General features: G+C 45.9%; 1 protein-coding gene across 3 annotated transcripts in view; it reads right to left on the bottom strand.

Moving 5' to 3' along the window:
* Positions 1-1,303: 1,303 nt before the first annotated feature.
* The window catches only part of SMG6 (SMG6 nonsense mediated mRNA decay factor), an 890,340-nt gene continuing 870,648 nt past the window's right edge, over positions 1,304-20,995 (bottom strand). For all 3 annotated transcript variants that reach the window (XM_069226152.1, XM_069226151.1, XM_069226153.1), the window contains one exon: positions 1,304-1,575. In XM_069226152.1, the coding sequence (XP_069082253.1) occupies positions 1,445-1,575 (131 nt within the window). In that variant the 3' untranslated portion in view covers positions 1,304-1,444. The remainder of the gene's footprint in view (positions 1,576-20,995) is intronic.

Raw genomic sequence — 20,995 nt, forward strand, 5'->3', positions numbered from 1 at the left:
ACATTTACAAATGGCATAATGACAATTGCAACAAGCTGCTGAAAAGACATTCACAATCATAATGTATGCAAGCAGCTCACCAGTATTAGCGGATAGGGTAGCAAAAGGTGAGTAGATGTTGGCTGGCTGGTCTGTACCATGGTAGTTGGCAAGGCTGATAAAAAGAATACTGGGGATCGACAGGGTGGTACAGATGGTATACACATCAGTGTATAGAGAGAGTGGCGTAGCTACTGGGAAACACCAGACTACGATTAGAGCAAGCAGCACAATTATTATCAGATTCCACATACTGCAAAATGTTGTGCTGGACCAACAAGGTACCTCAGTTTTCCTATTTTAATTTTCCAACTAAATATCTATTTTTGTGTAATTTCCTATTCGATAGTCAAAGGGAGAAAACTAAAACTAAACACAATAAAAACTGTCTTATCTAGTTACGCTTAAATAAAAAAAAATATGAGGATGTCTAGGTCACACACGTACGTCCTAGTGTTATTGTCTGCTACATGCCTTATCCAGGGGAAAACAAAATTACAGGAAGGTTGGTTACTATCGACTGGGCCTGACCAATAACACGGCATAAAAAGAGCATAAAACCTCTGGATGAGAGATTTCAGTAAGATGACTGTTCTATGAAGCAATGGGCAGCAACTATAAGCAAACCAAACCCTCCAAGCGATCCCTCAGCCGCATGAAGTCAAATCAAAACTTACAAAGTATTGAAGATAGATCTATCTACACAGGATTGAAAGCAGAACTGTAACTGGATGCATCACTGAGAAGAGAGAACTAAACGGGACGCAGAAAAGAGAGAGAGAGAGACTTCAATTGTGGCAATCTTGAATCATCCAGAACTGCAATGTTCACCAACTCCAACGACACCACGAGGAAGCATTACTCATACGGGAATACTTAAGCCTGACAAGCCTTCTTTTATATTGGATTTCTCTTTAGTACAAGGATGCTGTTCTGAAGATGGCACACATGCATCAAAAACCAGCAGCAAGCCATAAGCACTAGGGTGCATTTGTAGGTCAACTACACTAGCCTTATGGCCACATATTGGTCAAGTAGGAAGGTGGCAACGCTCCCTGTATAGACCCACATCCCACATTGATCCAGATGACCAACCTTCCAAAATATCGCTGCTGCGTATCAGTGTTACCATTTGACACAAACCGTCCAATAGAGTGACCTTTCCAAGACGCCCAGGCAGACGTCCACCCCACTCACAACACTGCTATTCTGCCTTCAAGGTTTCATCAGCTCAAGTTTATTGTGGCATGATGGATTGAGTGTGGGGAGATGCGACTTGAGTGGGGTGCAGGTTGGATTTGACTGTGCGATTGATGTTACTCGAGGGGGCCTCTGAAGGCCTCTCGCCCGCTGCTGAGACCAGGATTTTCACAGCCGAGGACACTGTCCCCGCCCTTCCAAAGGCTCATCCCACTTTGACCCACTTGAGAAAGGCAGGGATATCACGAACAGGGACGTGGCGAGTCAGAGCCTTCACGCGAAGGTTTCGGTCATCAGTCAGCAGTACTACCTCTCTCTGCAGGCGGATGGGGTCATCTAAAAGCAAGTGACATAAGAGATGTGAGACTTCAAAAGACAATTTTGCTGATGACATTAGAAAATGCAAGCCATGTAATTTCTCCTCTGTCCTCTCACCCCTCAAGTTCGATGTTTTAGTACCACTGAAGGTATACTGCTCCATTACGTAAAGGTTTACTTGTGAATCTTGGCATAAAGGCAAGGGAAGAGTACTGAAGTGTTGAAAAATGTCTTTAACTTTGTATTTAGTGAAAAGATATCATGTAAGGGATAACAGGAAATAAGCTTGCTCAGTACTAAAATTGTTAATCTTACCTTTCCCTTGTTCATAAGTTCAGGTTATCTTCACAGCAGACGCGGGGTCAGACGTAAGATCTGCTTACAGAAATACCCACGTCTGGATTCCAGGCCTAAGCAAAGGGTGAGTGCCAGGGAAAAGCACCTAGTCAGAAAGCTGAATGAATGACAGAATGCTGTGGAGGGATCTGAAGGCTAAGAAAGAGAAGAACAAGGGTGTGGGGTGGCAGGACTACACATCTCTGAAAACAGGGAAGGCACACAGCGGTGCTTGGGATCTGACAACTAGAAGAAGGGTTCTATACACTGCAGGGGTGTGAATGAAGGAAGAGAGGGGGGAAACAGCACGGACTGGGTGGCACAACAGTGTGCGGCTCTTACAAAAATTAGCAGTGTGCAGTTTGGGTTTGATGACAGCGTGAAAGATACCCAAGAACATATAGTAGCTGTCTAGGAAGAAAAGGGGGATGCAAGTAAGAAGAGGGGTACAAGACAGTCTCTAAGTTACTACTGCAGGGGGAAGTGGGCATACCCTTGGGAATTAGCTGAATAGCAGACGAGAGCAGGGCAGCACAGGAGTTCTGACAGTAGGGAGTAGCACGGGGCTTCAAAAGGCGGGTGAAAATTAGAAACAGGGTAACTGCAGGGCAGTGTGAGTTGAGGCTTGATGACATGAAGAAAAGGGTGGAGGGCAAAGTGAGAGATAAAACAACCAGGAAAGAGACCTGTAAGGACGCTGTAGGTGATCTGATTGCAAGGCAAATATGGAAGTATCATAATGTATGTAGGGGTGTAATGAGAGGAGAAATGGGTTTAGGTATTTTATTTACATAGAGACAGCTTTTGCAAGCAAAAGGGCACATTAGAGGTTGCATTTTAGGTCGGACTTGACAGCACAGTTGTCTCCAGGCCTTATGTGATCCAGCAGAAAGAGTGCTTTAAGAAGCAGTACCGAGAGAGGGATCTTGGCTTTATCTTACTCTTGCTTTCCTTAATACAGACTGCAATTTGACCAGAGACTGAGTGCCTCCACTTAAGAAGAATGCTTATACTGCATTTTTTGCCTTGTGGGAAAGCTTCTGCTCAACAAAGCTTGTCTTGGTTCGTTACAGTGACAAATCACTATAAAGATCTGGAGGCCTGATCTGTTCACTATGAAAACTTTCAACTATGAGCCAAATCTACTAGAATTTTCAGTGCTTGTTTAATATAGAAGAAATACTCCCTTACGGTGATGTGCAGTGAACAATATGGTGTGTAAGCCCCTGATGAGATCAGGTGGCATCTTTTAAACAATTATTTACACTTTACATTAGACAAATTTACATAATGGCCATATTTACAATGCATTATACATTTACTATTTTAAGAATGGGGAGATAAAGTAATTTGTACAGAATCAGACATTTTTTTTAAACCAAAGACTCTGTCGACAACTTAGTCACCAAATCACATCTGCTCTATAAATGGGTAGGAGCATTGGCATGGAGGACATGACTGCCGGAAGCATGGAGTGTAGGTGAGGTTGTGATGGCAGGAGAAATGTGTACAGCATTGTAGGGGGCTGACAGGTGTCTCATATGGAGGGTCCGACCAGAACTTTACACACATTTCTAATTTAAAGAAATGTCCTTTTCTAGTATCACTCCCACATTTCATTTTTTTTCAGTCAAATGGACTTGAATTTAAAACTCAGAGGGGCACCTTTCTAAGACAGAGGTGAAATGTGACTGGAGGAGGATGCAGCCAAGTCTGGGAGATCTAACAGAAGAAATGAAGGGTGAAGAACGGGAGAGCTGGTGGTAAGCTAAGGGGGTGCTAAACATGAATGGGGGATGCGGCAGGAAGGCGCCACAGGTGAAAGATAGAGGGCTCTCGAAATCATGTAAAAACGGGTGCTGGCACGAGGTCTAGCTCAAGGATGTAAAGGGAACCCGAAGAGATCTGGGGGCTGAGGGGCTCTGGGGGTAGGGTAAGAGGGGCACAAAAATCAGGTTCTGGCAGCAGAGCAAGAGAGGTAAAAGACAGGCAGATCTTGTGGAAGATTTTGAGAACCGATGAACAGAGGGTGATCTGGTGATCCAGTGTAAGGGGGTCAAGGACCAGCAGATCTGGTGGTAGGGTGTGACCTGCAGGAGGGATTGGGTGATAGGGTAAGAAGGGTTCAGGATATCAGGGAATCTCACTGAAGTGGGTGAGCAGTGCAGGGCAGTGTGATCTGGAGGTAAGATAAGAGAGGTGAAGGACTGAAGGGATCTTATGGAGGGGTGTAAGGGGCTGGTGCAAGACAGCAGGGATCTAGCTACAAGGTTTGAGGGTCAAAAGCATAGAACGAACAGTAGGTTTTCATGGATAAACGAACAGGGAATCTGGCAATATGGTGTGAGGGATGTTAGTCTGGTGGTAAGATGTGAGGGGTAGGGGTCGTGGGATCGGATGGTAAGAGTGTGAAGGGTGAAAGACAGGAGAGATCTGGCGATAAGCTGAGGGTGAACGAAGGGGAGTCGGACAGTACATGGTGATGGTTGGGGGTCTGGCAGTGGAATGGGGGGATCTTGCAGAAGGGTATGAGGGTGAAGGACAGGCGGCAGCTCGTGGTAAGGCAACAAAGGCACACAACAGTGGGGATCTGACAGCAGGGTACACGGATGGAACTATGGTACAGTAGACAGGACGAATATGCTAGTTTTCTTCCCTTTGTCATTTTCCCAACTATTCTCCCAATAAACACACTCAGTTTTGCCACTGGCAGACGTTCCCTCTGGTAGAAAGCAGAGCCCGTCATCCTGTCAGGCCCATCCGCCATAATCCACAGCTTTCCAAAGCTCAACAGCCCCGGCAGATAAACATGTGTGACAGTTCCTGTGCAGTTCTGACAACTTAATCTGCAAAGATCCCGCTGACAAATGAGGCTCGGGTCCTCCTCAGATGACGTCATATCATCTGAGCTGGCTGGACCCGGCTGCAGACTTCACCGTCTCAACACAGGGCGTAACAACTACACCTAGTGGTGCACACGGGAAGTCCATACTCAGCACGGGAACGTACTGTTCAGACACCTACCCAAATAGAACATGCTGGAGTCTCCGCTCTGCAAGATAAGGAGCTACCCACCTCGGAGTAAACAGAAATGACAGCCGAGAGATTGTGAGTGTAGGGTCCACTCAAATAGCAGCAAATATACAAAAAGCCTCAGCAGAAGAGGGTGGTCCTTCGCAAGGTGTTCACGTAAACCCTTCCACTCAGTTATGGTCCAGTGAGCTGAACAACTGCAGTTTACGAATAACGAGAGCTGGATATCACAGATTTTAATCTTGTCACGGCTGGCTCAGCCGTCTATTGTTACGAGGTCGATACTTTGAGTCTCATAAATGAGGCAAAATTAACATTTGTTGTTTACGTTTAGAAATAGGAGACGTGGGGACTGAACAGTTCTATATATAAAAAAAAAGTTCTTATTCCACATCCTCTGCAACCGGAAGGAGGTACACCTCATTCGGGAGTGAATCAAGGCACCCCGCAGCTACAGCAGAAGGTAGTATACACTTGAGCCAGGAGGCAATTCAGAGGCACCATCCATAGTTATAGTAAAATTAAGTATCCGTCAGACATGACAAACTACAGACCGTCCCACAGCATCTGCAGAACAGGCAAAAGGGGATCACCAAAATGAACTACAGGGTATTCCACAACATCCGATGTGCAGAGAGGCAGTAGAAACCCCAGTGTTAATGTCTTTTCTCTCCTGGGTATTCCCCTGCTTGAGTTAGATTTGTCAATTATAGAATGGGTTTGGTGCTTGGAGGGTGGAGTGTTTCTCATGCCAGATGGGTACTGTCGCAGAGGGAAATGCCTGCATGTGTCGTCAAATAGCGAACTAAAAAAAACAAATATATAACTTGCTGGGGATAGAGTAAACAGATCATGGATTGTTTCCAAGATTGTCTTTTATCCAGAGATGGCCTACGAAGAAGTGTTACTTCTCCTATTGCCGTACGTGCGTTAGGCTTCAAGTACCAATTGTGAAAAGTGTGTGAAGAGTGCAACTTTACTCAAGGCCGTAATCTGCAATCGGGAAGACTAGGGTAAAAACACTTTATTATTTCCTGAAAACAGTGCCGAATAATATTTTAAAGGTTGGATGTATGTAAATAAAATAAGCCCTCACATATGCGCCTTAATAACAGTGGGACGCCAAGAGCAATACAAGAATAAGTGTTTGGATGAACAAAAGACCGGTTTGGCCTGTAGTAATGTAGGGTCTTAGCCATGCCAAATGGGCAGGCAAGTGCCTCGAACCTGAATGAGCAACATAAACGTTACATTTTTACTGGCGGATAACGCATACTTTGTTTCTGCAGGATTCGTTAACCAGACGTTTACGTAGGCAACAAACTAGATCTGCAGGAATTTTCAGCAGTGACTAGACCTTACGAGGGGGTGCTCGAGTGACTGACCGCAGAGAGGCTAGCATCATCACCAGAAATTACACAGGTTCTTCCTAAAGACGATCTTGTCCCTGTGAGGATGATTCTACCCATCCACAGAGGTCAGCACAAAACAGAAAGAGTCAAAAAGAGCAAACAGATTTCTTTAAATAAATGTTGCTGAACAGCTCAGAAAAGGGAAGGAGGCACTGCAAGTCCCAATAACGCTGAGCAAGTCTGTGTTTGGCAAATCTTAAGGCATAATGAGATGTATTTGCAATCATGAAACGGTCTATTGGTAGGTACCGTTCCGTTTCTTCAATCCTAAAAACCCATCACAATGCTTTTCACCCAACCTATTTTTGTAGGAAGCTGGCTTTTTATGTAGTGGGCCAATGTAAAGGCACACCATGCAAAAAGTCCAGACAAACATATTTTGGTTTACAGGGCTTACTTTAATAATCCCAAGTGCTCTGTTAGTGGGAGTGTGGTCGAACAGTTTATGCTTATCAGAGGAGAGTGTTAAAGCATTTATTGTACACACAGAGTAAATGATTCACAAACAAAAACAAAAAAATCAGAGACCAATTTATAAAACTAAAACAGATTGTTTAGCTACTTTTAGACACCAGATCATCGGCATTAGGTACATACCTTTGGAGTTATGAATTATAAAACAGTATAAGTACACAAATCACATTTTGAGGCAGTAGCCTCGAATGTGGTAATATTATCCTATGGGAGGAAAGATATACACAACAAATATATACTTATAGTTGGCGTTCGGGATGCTTTTAGGAACTTGAGGTGCTAGGGGGCCTGAAGGAGGCCATCTCTCTATAAAGAGTATTAAAATGGCATGCATGGTGCAGAGAGTTCGGGCAACTCCACCTTTGTATCAAGATGTAAAAAGCAGACTACCTAATGCTCTGTTTTTGTGGTAGTAAGAGCGAGCAGTTAGGCTAATCCAGGAAATAGGCTAAACATTTGTTGTACTCACAGTATCAATAAATGTGGACACACACCTCAGAAGAATAACTCAAGACCAATTTACAAAAATACTTCAGACTTTTATAACATTTTCAAGACCAAAATCATCAGTATATGGTAAGTACTTCTTTTCTTTAGATTTTTCAAAGTTTAGAAAATAGGAATCAATGAGAAACACTTTAAAAGGCATTTAAAATCAGGCAATGCTCTCACAAACATCCCCTTCTAGTTTTAGGTCGAGGTCATTGATGTGTCCAATTGGCCAGCTGGAGAACATCTGGCGGTTCCCGTTCAAGTGGGAGAAGTGGCTGAAGGTCTTGGAGCTGACGCCCAAAAGAGAAGGGGACCACTTGGAAACACACCACAAAGATGGGCTTAAAGGTAAGGCCGGTGGGTCCCCATTGAGGGTGGAGGTCGCAAGGGACTAGGGATCCCTAGAGCACATCTGGCTGGTCGATGCAAGGCCAGGTGCATGCAAATAGGTCAGCTAGGAGTCTGGCGTCTGAGTCAAGAGCAGGTCACTTGGAGGGTGGACTGCAGGTCAGCAGGGCCACTCTGGGGGGTGGTTCTTGGGTGTCCTGAAGTCTCTCGACTGGTGCTTGCTTTGGGAGTCCAGAGCGGATTTTGCTTCTGAGTGTCTGACGTTACGGGTCTGGTACCATAGGTAGTGGTACCCTATGGCCATAGCAGTGCCACCAAACATTGCAAGGTGGCAGGACTTGTCCTTAAGGGCTGTTGGACAGCAGCTGGTCACTTTACCAGACTTCATGGGCTCCTTGCCTGCAGGGTGCAAGAGAGCGACACCTATACTCTGAGGGAGGTTCTTGGACATTTTCAACAGGCTGAGGGGCTCTGGGGTTTTGAAGAGTCCCTCAAGTTTCCAGGCGACAACTCAGTGGCGATGGTCAAGCCCTTCGAGCAGCAGGTAGGGTTTGGTGCCTTTTTCTTTCTGCAGCAGGGCTTCAGCTCTCAGTTCTTGGGTGTTCTTTTTATTTTGTGGCCATTGAATCTGAGGTCTTGGTCTAGGGATGCCCACTAAATACTGTATTTAGGGGGCGTTAGGAGGGAGTACCTGGTAGTGGCCATTGGGCCACCTACCATAAGGTGGCTACACCCACTAAGTGACCACTTCCTGTGGGAAGGGGGTCACATCTCTAACCTTGATTGACTATTTTCCTACCATTCAAGATGGAGGAAAATGAAATACAGTGGTCACCTCAACGGCTTCACTTGAGAGGTGGTGCAGGCTGGGGATGGACACTCCGCTACCCTTGCTAGGTTTCCTGTCGGTTTTCCCACCTGAAAGTGGGGAGAAAACCACTGGACATTTATCTGCTGCTATCAGCAGAGGCGAAGGTCAGATTTCAAAGGCAGCAAAGCCTTTGAAGCTGACCGCTGGTGCAGGGTGCCTGCCTGGGAGAAGAAGTGTGACACCTCTGCCCAAGAAAGACTTTGTGTTCCTGAGAGCAGATGCTCTCACCCCAAGGGTCCAGAATTCTGTCTGGTGGTGGCAGGCTGGTTAGGACAAGTCAACAACCATGCCAGGGCTGTAAGATTTTGCAGGGGCCACCCTCTAAGATGCCATCTGGGTAAATGTTTTAATAAATCTTTCACTGGCATCAGTGTGGGTTTATTATTATGAGCTGTTTGATATCAAACAAGTGAGGGTTCACAGACGCCATCATGTAGCTGAAGAACTCATAATAAGCAGTGTCCAGCACATGCATTTGCCATGGTTTCCCAATTTGCAAAGACACAGTAGGGGCATTTGCTCATGCATACATATGCCCTCACATGCATAATAGTGCACCCTGCCTTAGGGCTGTAAGGCCTGCCAGAGGGGTGACTTACCTATATTGCATGCAGGGTTAGTGGACATGGCACTCTTGGTGAGTGTCATGTCGAGTTTGCAACTTTGGATACACTTTGTCATGCACTTGCAATGGCAGTCTAAATGAGGTTGGTGTGGGGCCTCTCAGAATGGCACAATTTGTGCTGCAGCTCTGAGGGGCCCTCTTCAGTACCCATGCCTTAGGAACCAGGGGTATCATTTGCTAGGGACTTACAAAGGTAGCTGAAGTGCCAAACATAGTACAGTTTTGGAGAAAGAGAGCTGGTCCTGGGAACCTGTTTAGCAGGGCCCAGAGCACTTAGTTTGAAACCACATCATTTTCCAAGTGAAAAGTGGGTGATTACAATGTCAAAAGAGGCCCTTTCTCACAAGGAACCACCAGCACTTTAAGTTTACCTGCCCTGCGGTGTCCGGGTACAGGGGTGCTGGTTAGTAGCCTCAAAAGCTTCACTGGTAGGAAACAATGGGCACATGTGAACACAGGATGCAAGGGGGAACTTGGGGACAAGTCTGGCAGAACATGTCAGGTTTCAAGGCACTTGGGTCCCGGGTAGACAACTAACAAGACTTGGCTGGTGCAAATGTTCCGATACTCAGGGTATTGGTGTAGGGAGGCTCTGGGAGGATCTAATATCTCAAAACTCAGTAGAGAGATGGGGCTGACCTGCTACAGCCACAAAACTGCTGTCATACCCACTCGATGGGTCAGAGCAAAACATTGTACCGGACAGATGCTGTTGGTGCCTGCAGATGCAGGGGAGGGCTCCTCCACTTCAAGGGAGATGCTAGATAGCTGGCAAAGCGCTGGACAGTTCTCCAGGGGCTTGGGAGGATGCAACGCTTTCCTTTTTGTATTGCATACAGGGGTTGTTCAATGTTGTGTTTTCAGAATGGTTTGCACCATTTCACTCACCCAGCAATAGCAATCTGTGTGTAGTTTGTGGGAGCGAGCCAGGTAGAAACAACTATCAAGGTACCAGCAGCAGGGCAAGATTTAGCGCCAAGTCCAGTTTAAGTCCTCAGTTCTCACAGTGATTGCTCTTCTTTGACTATCTTCTCTTCCCAGGTAGTCAGATCTATCGATCTGGTGTCAAGGGGTCCCCTAAATACTCAATTTAGGAGTGTTAATGGGAGTGTAGGGTAGGAGCCAATGGGCTACTTACCCCTGGGGTGTCTGCACCCCTACATGACCACTTCCCGTGAGAGATCAGCATAAACCTGACCTAGGATTTCTAGTTTCACCAATTCCAAGATGGTAAAACGCTTCTTTTAGTACCCACTTCAGGTGGCCACCCTTAGTGTGACATGTCGTCATAATACCTAATTTCTCACCTGCTTGGGTGCAAAATGGGCCTCACGGTAGGGGGTGGTGTTCCCCAGTTCTGCGGGGCTAGGGGCAGAGGGGCAGGCATTGTTTCTGGCCTCTGAGAGCATGGCTCTTACCTGCAAGGGGTCAGAAACTCATCTGTGGGGGCAGGCTGGACTGTACCTGTCAGACAACACACTGACTAGTAGAGAAACAAGGAGCACCTCTAAGGTGCCCTCTAGGTTAATGTCTTCATAATTCAGAGATTGGCACTAGTACAGATTTATTAGAATGATGTGTTTGATACCAAACACCACTTTTTTCAGGGAAGCCATCAAATAGTTGGGTAACTTGTAATGACCAGTGCCCAGTTCATGTTCTCAAAATGGCTCCCTGATCACTTGCAATGTCTAGCAATGGAACTAGGCATTACAGGGACACATATGCTCATGCACAGGGCCCTCACATGTGATATAATGAACCCAGTCACAGGGCTCTAAGGCCTGCTGTAAGGGTGACTTACATACAGTCCAAGCAGTGTGAGTGTGCATTGCATACAGGGGTTGAGCAATGTGGTGTTTTCAGAATGGTTTGCACCATTCACTCACCCAGCAATAAGCAATCTGTGTGTAGTTTGTGTGGGCCCCTTAGGGTGGCATAATACATACTGTAGCCCTAAGGGACCCTCTTTAGTACCTATATACCCTGGATACCAGGGGCACCATTTACTAGGAACGTACTTACAGGTGTGATGAGGTAATTGCCAATTGGGGTTTGTCGTGTTTTAGGGGAAACACAATGGTGTTGGGGCCTGGTTAGCAGGGTCCCAGTGCACTATCAATCAACATTAGTATCAGTGAGAAAAATTTAGGGGTGCCCAGTCAAAAAGGGGCACTTTCCTACAGTTCTCCTTTGAGCTCTTGTAGCATATAAACTGGACAACTGCTCTTCTGCTTTAGCTGGATAAGGCAGAGGAAAACTAGGTCAGTAACAAAATAATTTGGGAGATTTAGAATTCTACTACTCATCTCATCAGGGAAGAAATCTATACTTTAAAATTACTTTGTCCAGTAGAAAGGGAATAGAGATTCTACAATCATACCTGACCTACTGTTATTACAGATTGTCTGGATATTACTATCTTGATTTGATGGGTGCCAGGGCTTCAAATTTAAGAGTTTCAAAGTACCTGGAAAAAGGAGTTCAGAGGGTTTTATCATAATTATGGTGAAGGTTGATAGTTTCATGCTGCGATCCCTGGTTGTAGTGACCCCTGTGGCGACCCCTAGTTGTAGCTGCTTACCCTAGACAGTGTCTCTGTGCTGTTCATTCAAGGGCAGATTCATGATTTATACTTGTACAGTGCCTGAAAAACAGAAGATGTACCCATGCAAAAATGGTGACTAATGACAACACTGGTAATCGTGGAAGAAGCCCTGGCATCCACTGAATCAAGATAGTAGCATCCAGACCATCAGTGACTAAGGGTCTGATTTAGAGCTTGCTGGATAGGTATTTACTCCATCAGGGTGAAGGAGTAAAATACTCTGTTGTCATGTGGAGAGTACCCAGCTGCCAATTTTGAGATGCCCGCCGGCCTAGCTGCCATCTCTTGCATTCACAGAAACCACCATCACGGCGGTCCTTGTAAATGCATTCAAAGTTTGATGGACAGCTCTGTCAACATGATAAAGCTGTGCAGCAAAGCTACACTGCTTTTTTTTCCAAACAAGAAAATACCAAAGTGGGATTTTCTTGTTGAAAATGATAAAAAAGACTCCTCTCACCATGGGTGATTTCTTCCACAGTATGGGGGGCATTTTTATAGTTTTTAATGATTCTTACCACCAGGTTTTATCTGGCAATAGTGGTCAGTGAAAACTGACCATTTATCTGCCTGCTGTAATTAGGGTGGCGGGCCATCGGAAGGTGGAGTCGGAGTGGGCTCCATTGTTGACATATTGAAGGTCTGCCAGACTCTGATGCAGGTCGACCTTCAGTGTGGCGGAGAGGTTACACCTTCACTCTTGCAACAAAACAGGTCCTAAGTCTCAGAATGGTCAAATCACATAGTCGGGCCAATATCTAATGTATCATCTCCCCATTGCTCCCAATGTGTGAAGATATCAGGACTTTTTACAAAAGACACGGGGGGCTCTCAACATCAACCTGAAGTAAACACTTTTCTGCCCAAATCATCATGTTTTTCTACTCCCTATTTAAAAGGACTGAAAGGAACACCTTTAGCTTCAGCTTGGTCACAGAAGTCTGCACCACCAACAGGTCCAGTCTGTTCCTTCTCTCATCTTGCATCTGAACAATGGGGTCTGAATGTGGATTTCGTCAACTTGCTATACAAGTGTACAGAAAGGCTTTGTTGAAGGGAAATAGCTCCTTCAGCTGTTTGGATTGTGCCAGTATCTTTGTGAAAGTTTGTAGTCTCGGTTAATGGATGAAGGGAGGTTCAGGATTTCTGCAGTTGTAGGAAGTCTCAGAGAAAGGAAGAAAACATTTACTTATCTATAAAATAGGTTTTGCGGTTTGAAACGTTTCAAATTCACATGCTGTGCATAATTCCGCCATTAACTTTGGAAGTGTTTGTATACACAATGTTTTCCTACTCTTAGTGGGTGTCGACATAGGGACCTGAGCATGACATAAACGTAAGCCCACAATGCACGCTTTTGTGCCTACTATCATCCTTCAATGGGGGAGGTGGAAGAGTCACAGAACAGCTTCAAACTGCAAAATGAAAATGTCACTTACCCAGTGTACATCTGTTCGTGGCATCAGTCGCAGTAGATTCGCATGTTTTGCAATAGCTCGCCATCTGGTGTTGGGCCGGAGTGTTACAAGTTGTTTTTCTTCGAAGAAGTCTTTCGAGTCACGGGACCGAGTGACTCCTCCTTTTGTCTCCATTGCGCATGGGCGTCGACTCCATCTTCGATTGTTTTTCCCCGCAGAGGGTGAGGTAGGAGTTGAATTGTAGTAATAGTGCCCATGCAATGGAGTGACTAAGTATGCACCTATTTAAGGTTGAGATGATACATATACAAATAGTTGAAGGTAACTTCCAAACTGCTACAGGCTCCCGGGGAGGCGGGTGGGCACATGCGAATCTACTGCGACTGATGCCACAAACAGATGTACACTGGGTAAGTGACATTTTCAGTTCGATGGCATCTGTCGCTGTAGATACGCATGTTTTGCATAGACTAGTAAGCAGTTATCTCCCCAAAAGCGGTGGATCAGCCTGTAGGAGTGGAAGTAGTCTGAAATAATGTTCTTAATACGGCTTGACCTACTGTGGCTTGTTGTGCGGATAACACGTCTACACAGTAGTGCTTGGTGAATGTGTGAGGCGTAGACCATGTGGCTGCCTTACATATTTCTTGCATTGGGATGTTTCCTAGAAAGGCCATGGTAGCACCTTTCTTTCTGGTTGAGTGTGCCCTTGGTGTAATGGGCAGCTGTCGTTTAGCTTTAAGGTAGCAGATTTGGATGCATTTAACTATCCATCTGGCTATACCTTGTTTTGATATTGGGTTTCCTGCATGAGGTTTTTGAAATGCAATAAATAGTTGTTTAGTCTTTCTGATGTTCTTTGTTCTGTCAATGTAATACATCAATGCTCTTTTGACATCTAATGTATGTAGTGCCCTTTCAGCTACGGTATCTGGCTGTGGAAAGAACACTGGAAGTTCCACTGTTTGATTTAGATGGAACAGTGAAATAACCTTTGGCAAAAATTTAGGATTGGTCCTTAGGACGACCTTATTCTTGTGTAGTTGTATAAAAGGTTCCTGTATTGTAAACGCCTGAATCTCGCTTACTCTTCTTAGGGAAGTAATGGCGATGAGAAATGCCACCTTCCAGGTTAGGAACTGTATTTCGCAGGAGTGCATGGGTTCAAAAGGTGGACCCATAAGTCTAGTTAGGACAACATTTAGGTTCCATGAAGGAACAGGTGGTGTTCTTGGTGGTATAATTCTCCTAAGGCCCTCCATGAATGCTTTAATGACTGGTATCTTATATAGGGAAGTTGAATAGGTAGTCTGCAGGTATGCAGATATTGCTGCAAGGTGTATTTTAATGGAAGAGAAAGCCAGGTTAGATTTTTGTAAGTGAAGCAAGTAACCCACTACATGTTCTGGAGTTGTGTGTAATGGTTGTATTTGATTAATATGGCAGCAGCAAACAAACCTCTTCCATTTACTTGCATAGCAGTGCCTGGTGGATGGCCTTCTGGCTTGTTTTATGACTTCCATACATTCTTGGGTAAGTTGTAAGTGCCCGAATTCTAGGATTTCAGGAGCCAGATTGCTAGATTCAGCGATGCTGGATCTGGGTGTCTGATCTTTTGGTTGTGTTGTGTCAACAGATCTGGCCTGTTGGGCAATTTGATGCAGGGTACTACTGATAGGTCTAGCAGCGTTGTGTACCAGGGTTGCCTTGCCCAAGTTGGTGCTATTAATATGAGTTTGAGTTTGTTTTGACTGAGTTTGTTTACCAGGTAAGGAAGGAGAGGGAGAGGAGGAAAAGCGTAAGCAAATATCCCTGACCAGTTCATCCATAGGGCATTGCCTTGGGACTGTTTGTGTGGGTATCTGGATGCGAAGTTTTGGCATTTTGCGTTCTCCTTTGTCGCAAACAAGTCTATCTGAGGTGTTCCCCAGAGTTTGAAATAAGTGTTCAGAATTTGGGGGTGAATTTCCCATTCGTGGACCTGTTGGTGATCTCGAGAGAGATTGTCTGCGAGTTGATTTTGGATCCCTGGTATAAATTGTGCTATTAGGCGAATTTGGTTGTGAATTGCCCAACGCCAAATCTTTTGTGCTAGCAGGCTTAACTGCGTGGAGTGCGTCCCCCCTTGCTTGTTTAGATAATACATTCTTGTCATGTTGTCTGTTTTGACGAGAATGTATTTGTGAACTATTATTGGTTGGAAAGCTTTTAGTGCTTGAAAAACTGCTAGAAGTTCTAGGTGATTTATATGCAGTTTTGTTTGATGTACGTTCCATTGTCCTTGTATGCTGTGTTGATCGAGGTGTGCTCCCCACCCTGTCATGGAAGCATCTGTTGTTATTACGTATTGTGGCACTGGGTCTTGGAAAGGCCGCCCTGTGTTTAAATTTATGTTGTTCCACCACAGAAGCGAGAGGTAAGTTTGGCGGTCTATTAACACCAGATCTAGAAGGTGACCCTGTGCTTGTGACCATTGTGATGCTAGGCACTGTTGTAAGGGCCTCATGTGCAGTCTTGCGTTTGGGACAATGGCTATGCATGAAGACATCATGCCTAGGAGTTGTAGTACCATCTTTGCTTGTATCCTTTGTGTTGGATACATGCGTTGTATGATGGTGTTGAAATTTTGAATTCTTTGTGGACTTGGAGTGGCTACTCCTTTTGATGTGTCTATTATGGCTCCTAGGTATTGTTGTACCTTGCGCGGCAGAATTTTGGATTTTGTGAAGTTGACGGTGAACCCTAGTTTGAAGAGGGTTTGTATGATATGAATTGTGTGATTGGAGCACTCTATTAACGAATGGGCCTTGATTAGCCAGTCGTCTAGATATGGGAACACATGTATTTGCTGCCTTCTTATGTGTGCAGCGACTACCGCTAGACATTTGGTAAAGACTCTTGGTGCGGTTGTTAATCCGAAAGGCAGTACCTTGAATTGGTAATGTATTCCCTTGAATACAAACCTTAGGTATTTCCTGTGCGATGGGTGTATTGGTATATGGAAATAAGCATCCTTGAGGTCTAAAGTTGCCATGTAGTCGTGTAGTTTTAGCAATGGCAATACTTCTTGTAGTGTGACCATGTGAAAGTGGTCTGATTTGATGAAAGTGTTCACTACTCTGAGGTCTAGGATTGGTCTCAGCGTTTTGTCCTTCTTTGGTATCAGAAAGTACAGTGAGTAAACTCCTGTGTTTATTTGTGTGTTTGGCACTAATTCGATTGCATTCTTTTGCAATAGTGCCTGCACTTCTATCTCCAGGAGATTGGAATGATGTTTTGTCAAATTTTGTGCTTTTGGTGGTATGTTTGGAGGGAATTGTAGAAATGCTATGCAATAACCATGTTGGATAATTGCTAGAACCCAAGTGTCTGTAGTGATTTCCTCCCATGCTTTGTAATAATGACTTATTCTTCCCCCCACTGGTGTTGTGTGGAGGGGGTGAGTGACATGTGAGTCACTGTTTAGTAGTAGGGGTTTTGGGGCTCTGAAATCTTCCTCTATTCCTAGGGAATTGCCCTCCTCTATATTGTCCCCGAAAACCTCCTCTATACTGTCCCTGGTAACTGGACGGTGTTGCTTGTGAGGTGCTGGCTTGTGTGCTCTGACCCCGAAACCCCCCTCTAAAGGGTGTTTTACGGAATGTGCTGTAATTCCCTCTGCTCTGCGGGGAGTAGAGTGCGCCCATGGCTTTGGCAGTGTCCGTATCTTTTTTGAGTTTCTCAATCGCTGTGTCCACTTCTGGACCGAACAGTTCTTTTTCGTTAAAAGGCATATTGAGAACTGCTTGTTGAATCTCTGGTTTAAATCCAGACGTTCGGAGCCATGCATGCCTTCTGATAGTTACAGATGTATTAATTGTCCGTGCAGCTGTATCTGCAGCATCCATGGAGGAGCGGATCTGGTTGTTGGAAATGGTCTGTCCCTCCTCAACCACTTGTTTTGCCCTATTTTGTAAGTCCTTGGGCAGATGTTCAATGAGATGTTGCATCTCGTCCCAATGGGCTCTGTCATAGCGCGCAAGTAGTGCCTGGGAGTTCGCGATGCGCCACTGGTTTGCAGCTTGTGCTGCGACTCTCTTACCAGCTGCATCGAACTTGCGGCTTTCTTTATCTGGGGGTGGTGCATCTCCAGATGTGTGGGAGTTGGCCCTTTTCCTAGCTGCTCCTACAACGACAGAGTCTGGTGGCAGCTGTGTAGTGATGAAAACCGGGTCTGTAGGAGGCGCCTTATACTTTTTTTCCACCCTTGGTGTGATTGCCCTACTTTTGACCGGCTCCTTAAAGATTTCTTTTGCGTGCCGGAGCATACCAGGGAGCATAGGCAGGCTTTGGTATGAGCTGTGGGTGGAGGAGAGTGTGTTGAATAAAAAATCATCCTCGACCTGTTCTGAGTGGAGGCTTACGTTGTGAAATTGTGCTGCTCTAGCCACCACTTGAGAATACGCGGTGCTGTCCTCTGGTGGAGATGGCTTCGTAGGGTATGCCTCCGGACTGTTATCTGACACTGGGGCGTCGTATAGGTCCCATGCGTCTTGATCTTGGTCACCCTGGCTTATGGTGGTGTGAGCTGGGGAGTGTGATGGAGTTTGTGCTGGTGAGACGTTAATCACGGGCGGAGGAGAGGGTGGTGGGGTAACTCTTTTCACCACTTTTGGTTGTGGTGTCTGTTCAGTTTGGAACTCCAACCTTCTCTTTCTTCTAATAGGGGGAAGGGTGATTATTTTTCCTGTCCCCTGCTGTATGAAAATACGCTTTTGCGTATGGTCCACATCAGTTGATTGTAGCTCTTCCTCAAACCTATGCTTTTGCATTTGGGAGGTTAGCGAGTGCTCTTCTGTATAAGAGCCTGAAGCTGGGTCGGTTGCAGTTTGTTTCGGGACCGAAACCCTGTCTGCGTCCTTTTTCGGCTCCGAGGTGACTTTTTTCATTTTCGGGGCCGAAACCTGTCGGCGCCGATCTTCTTCGGGGCCGCTGTCTCGGAGTCGAGCCGTGTCTACACAGGCATCTCGGTGTCGAGGCTTGTCTCCAGCACTTTCTCGGTCCCGAGAAGGCTGCGTGCCGGTGTCTCGACCGGAGTCGGACGATCTCGGCACTGTTTGGGCCTTTTTCGGTGCCGACGGTCGGTCACCGAATTTATGGGTGGAGCCATGGCCTGGTGGCAGTGGCGTCCCCTGGGCCTTGTAAATCTTCCTCTGAGTGGTTTTCGACGTCTTACTCACGGTTTGTGTATCGTCGAATCCTTCGGAGTCTGAGTCTTGGATCGAGAAGGTACCTTCCTCTTCTTGTTCCTCGAACTCTCGGTGGGCTGTCGGCGCGGACGCCATCTGAAGTCTTCTGGCTCGACGGTCTCGGAGTGTTTTTCGGGACCGGAACGCACGACAGGCCTCGCAGGTGTCTTCACTGTGCTCAGGTGACAGGCACAGGTTACAGACCAAGTGTTGGTCTGTATAGGGGTATTTATTGTGGCATTTGGGGCAGAAACGGAACGGGGTCCGTTCCATCGGCGTTCTTCAGCACGCGGTCGGGCCGACCAGGCCCCGACGGGGGATCGAAAAAACTACCCCCGAAGGGCACCGAAGCTCTTCGATCCTTCGACGCGGTGTTGAATCTAACTACGCCGATCCCGAACGCAACAATACTGACGAAAATCTTCCGAAATTAGCTATCTTTCCGTTCCGAAACTCGGAGCGACAGGAACACGTCCGAACCCGATGGCGGAAAAAAAACAATCGAAGATGGAGTCGACGCCCATGCGCAATGGAGACAAAAGGAGGAGTCACTCGGTCCCGTGACTCGAAAGACTTCTTCGAAGAAAAACAACTTGTAACACTCCGGCCCAACACCAGATGGCGAGCTATTGCAAAACATGCGGATCTACAGTGACAGATGCCATCGAACCTATTGTTACAGATAAGCAACTTCTTTTGCAGCATGAAATCTCTTCTAGATTCACATGTTTTGCAAGTTACATAACGGTGCCACCCCCTCTGAGGAAGCAGAGAGAAAGAAATAGGGAATAGGTGCCTTAGTATTGATTACCTTTGTGTGATTATGTGTCTACAGTGTAATGTCTTGCAGAATATCATGTGACTGACTTGCAGATGTCCTGTGGTGAACTACTGACCATGAATGCAACCATGACCCATTTTCTTCTAGAGGAATGTGCTCTTGGTTAGCCTCCTATGTCTTGTTAGCAATTTGACAGAAGTGCTTTTTGGTTTGCACTATGCATCTTACAAACGCGTTCTTTGTCGCCGCTGTTCCGTAAGTCTGTGGTGACTGGGCTACGAAAAAATGTGTGACCTTCCTAACATTTTGGGGGTTATTCTAATTTTGGAGGAGGTGTTAATCCGTCCCAAAAGTGACGGAAAAGTGACGGATTTACCACCAGCCGTATTACGAGTCCATTATATCCTATGGAACTCGTAATACGGCTGGTGGTATATCCGTCACTTTACCGTCACTTTTGGGACGGATTAACACTCCTCCAAAGTTAGAATAACCCCATTTGTGTTTTCTGGATGTAATATATCAGCACTATCCTCTCCTTACCTTTAAAGTACGTAACGTTCACTCTGCTGTGTTAGCTAGTTGCTGAAAAACAGTCCGATTGTCTGTTTGATGAGGAATGATGCATTACTTTTGGCAAGAATGTAGGGTATGTCATCATGGCAATCTTATTGTTGGAACCGAAATGTCCTCTGCATGGTTAAAGACGTGCACCCCTGCCCTGAGTGTTCAACTGTACTGTTGTCTGGATCCCTATTGCTGTCATAGGTAGCCATGGAACATGCTTGCGTGCCATGGCATAGGCCCGTCTCAAGGAAAGCGGTCTTGTTGGACCGGGAGGGGTGACCAAAGCACTACCCTCATAGTGGTGGAAGGCTACCACCTTCCCCAGGAGTTAGGCAGCATGAACGCGGTGGTCGCAGCATACCATGTAGCGATCAGTAGTAGTGAACAAGCCCTTTTTATCCTGCCTCACTAGCGTGACGCCTACAGGTTCACTCACCACTCTAAAAGTTCCTCTGCTGTGTGCTTAACTCACCCTTTGCCTACATCTGGTAGATGTGGAGTGCTGCATAGCACAGAAGAAGTGACTCTGTGCTGGATGAATGCTTGCCGCAGAAAGGTACAGTACAGGGATAGAGTAGTACTGGGCAGCACATGTATGGTTAGTGCAAGTACTGGGTGTATGTATGCCTGAGAGGAATACATTATATGAGAGATATAGTGATGTGCGGTGCATACGCAAGGGAAGCATGTGCTGGGCAAACGTGTCACTGAGTGAAGTACAATACATGAAGGGTGAAGTGTTGTACAGTGCACAAATGAGTGTGGGCGCTGGCAGTGTATGTTTCAAATAGCATACCCTTGTACAATATAGATAAGCTACTGTAGTGAGCAGTGTGAGCAGACTGGACATGGGTGCTGAATGCAAACGTGTCTGTAGTGTCATAATGGATGAAGCTAAACGTACTGGAGACAGTGTGTTCTGTGAAAGTACACTGGGTGCAAATGTGCCTGCATTTGTACACTACATGGAATGACCGGGAATCCATTTTGGGAAACCCAGGCCTTCCTGGTGAAGACATGAGGAGCAGAGGAATCCCACCCCCCTCAAAAGACAGATTTGTGTATTGCTGTAGTCCTGGAAGCTGGGTGGGACACACACTGGAGGAAGGGACAATCAGGAAGGAACTCTTTCTTTAGACTTCAAAAGGTTGCTCTCTGATTCAGAGATAGTTTCCAAGGTCAGGGCCTGGATACATCTCAAGAAGGAAATGGGGCTGACGAGGGAATCATAAAGGGTATGGCTGG

The sequence above is a fragment of the Pleurodeles waltl genome, chromosome 3_1, assembly GCF_031143425.1.
Source record: "Pleurodeles waltl isolate 20211129_DDA chromosome 3_1, aPleWal1.hap1.20221129, whole genome shotgun sequence".
NCBI lineage: Eukaryota > Metazoa > Chordata > Amphibia > Caudata > Salamandridae > Pleurodeles > Pleurodeles waltl.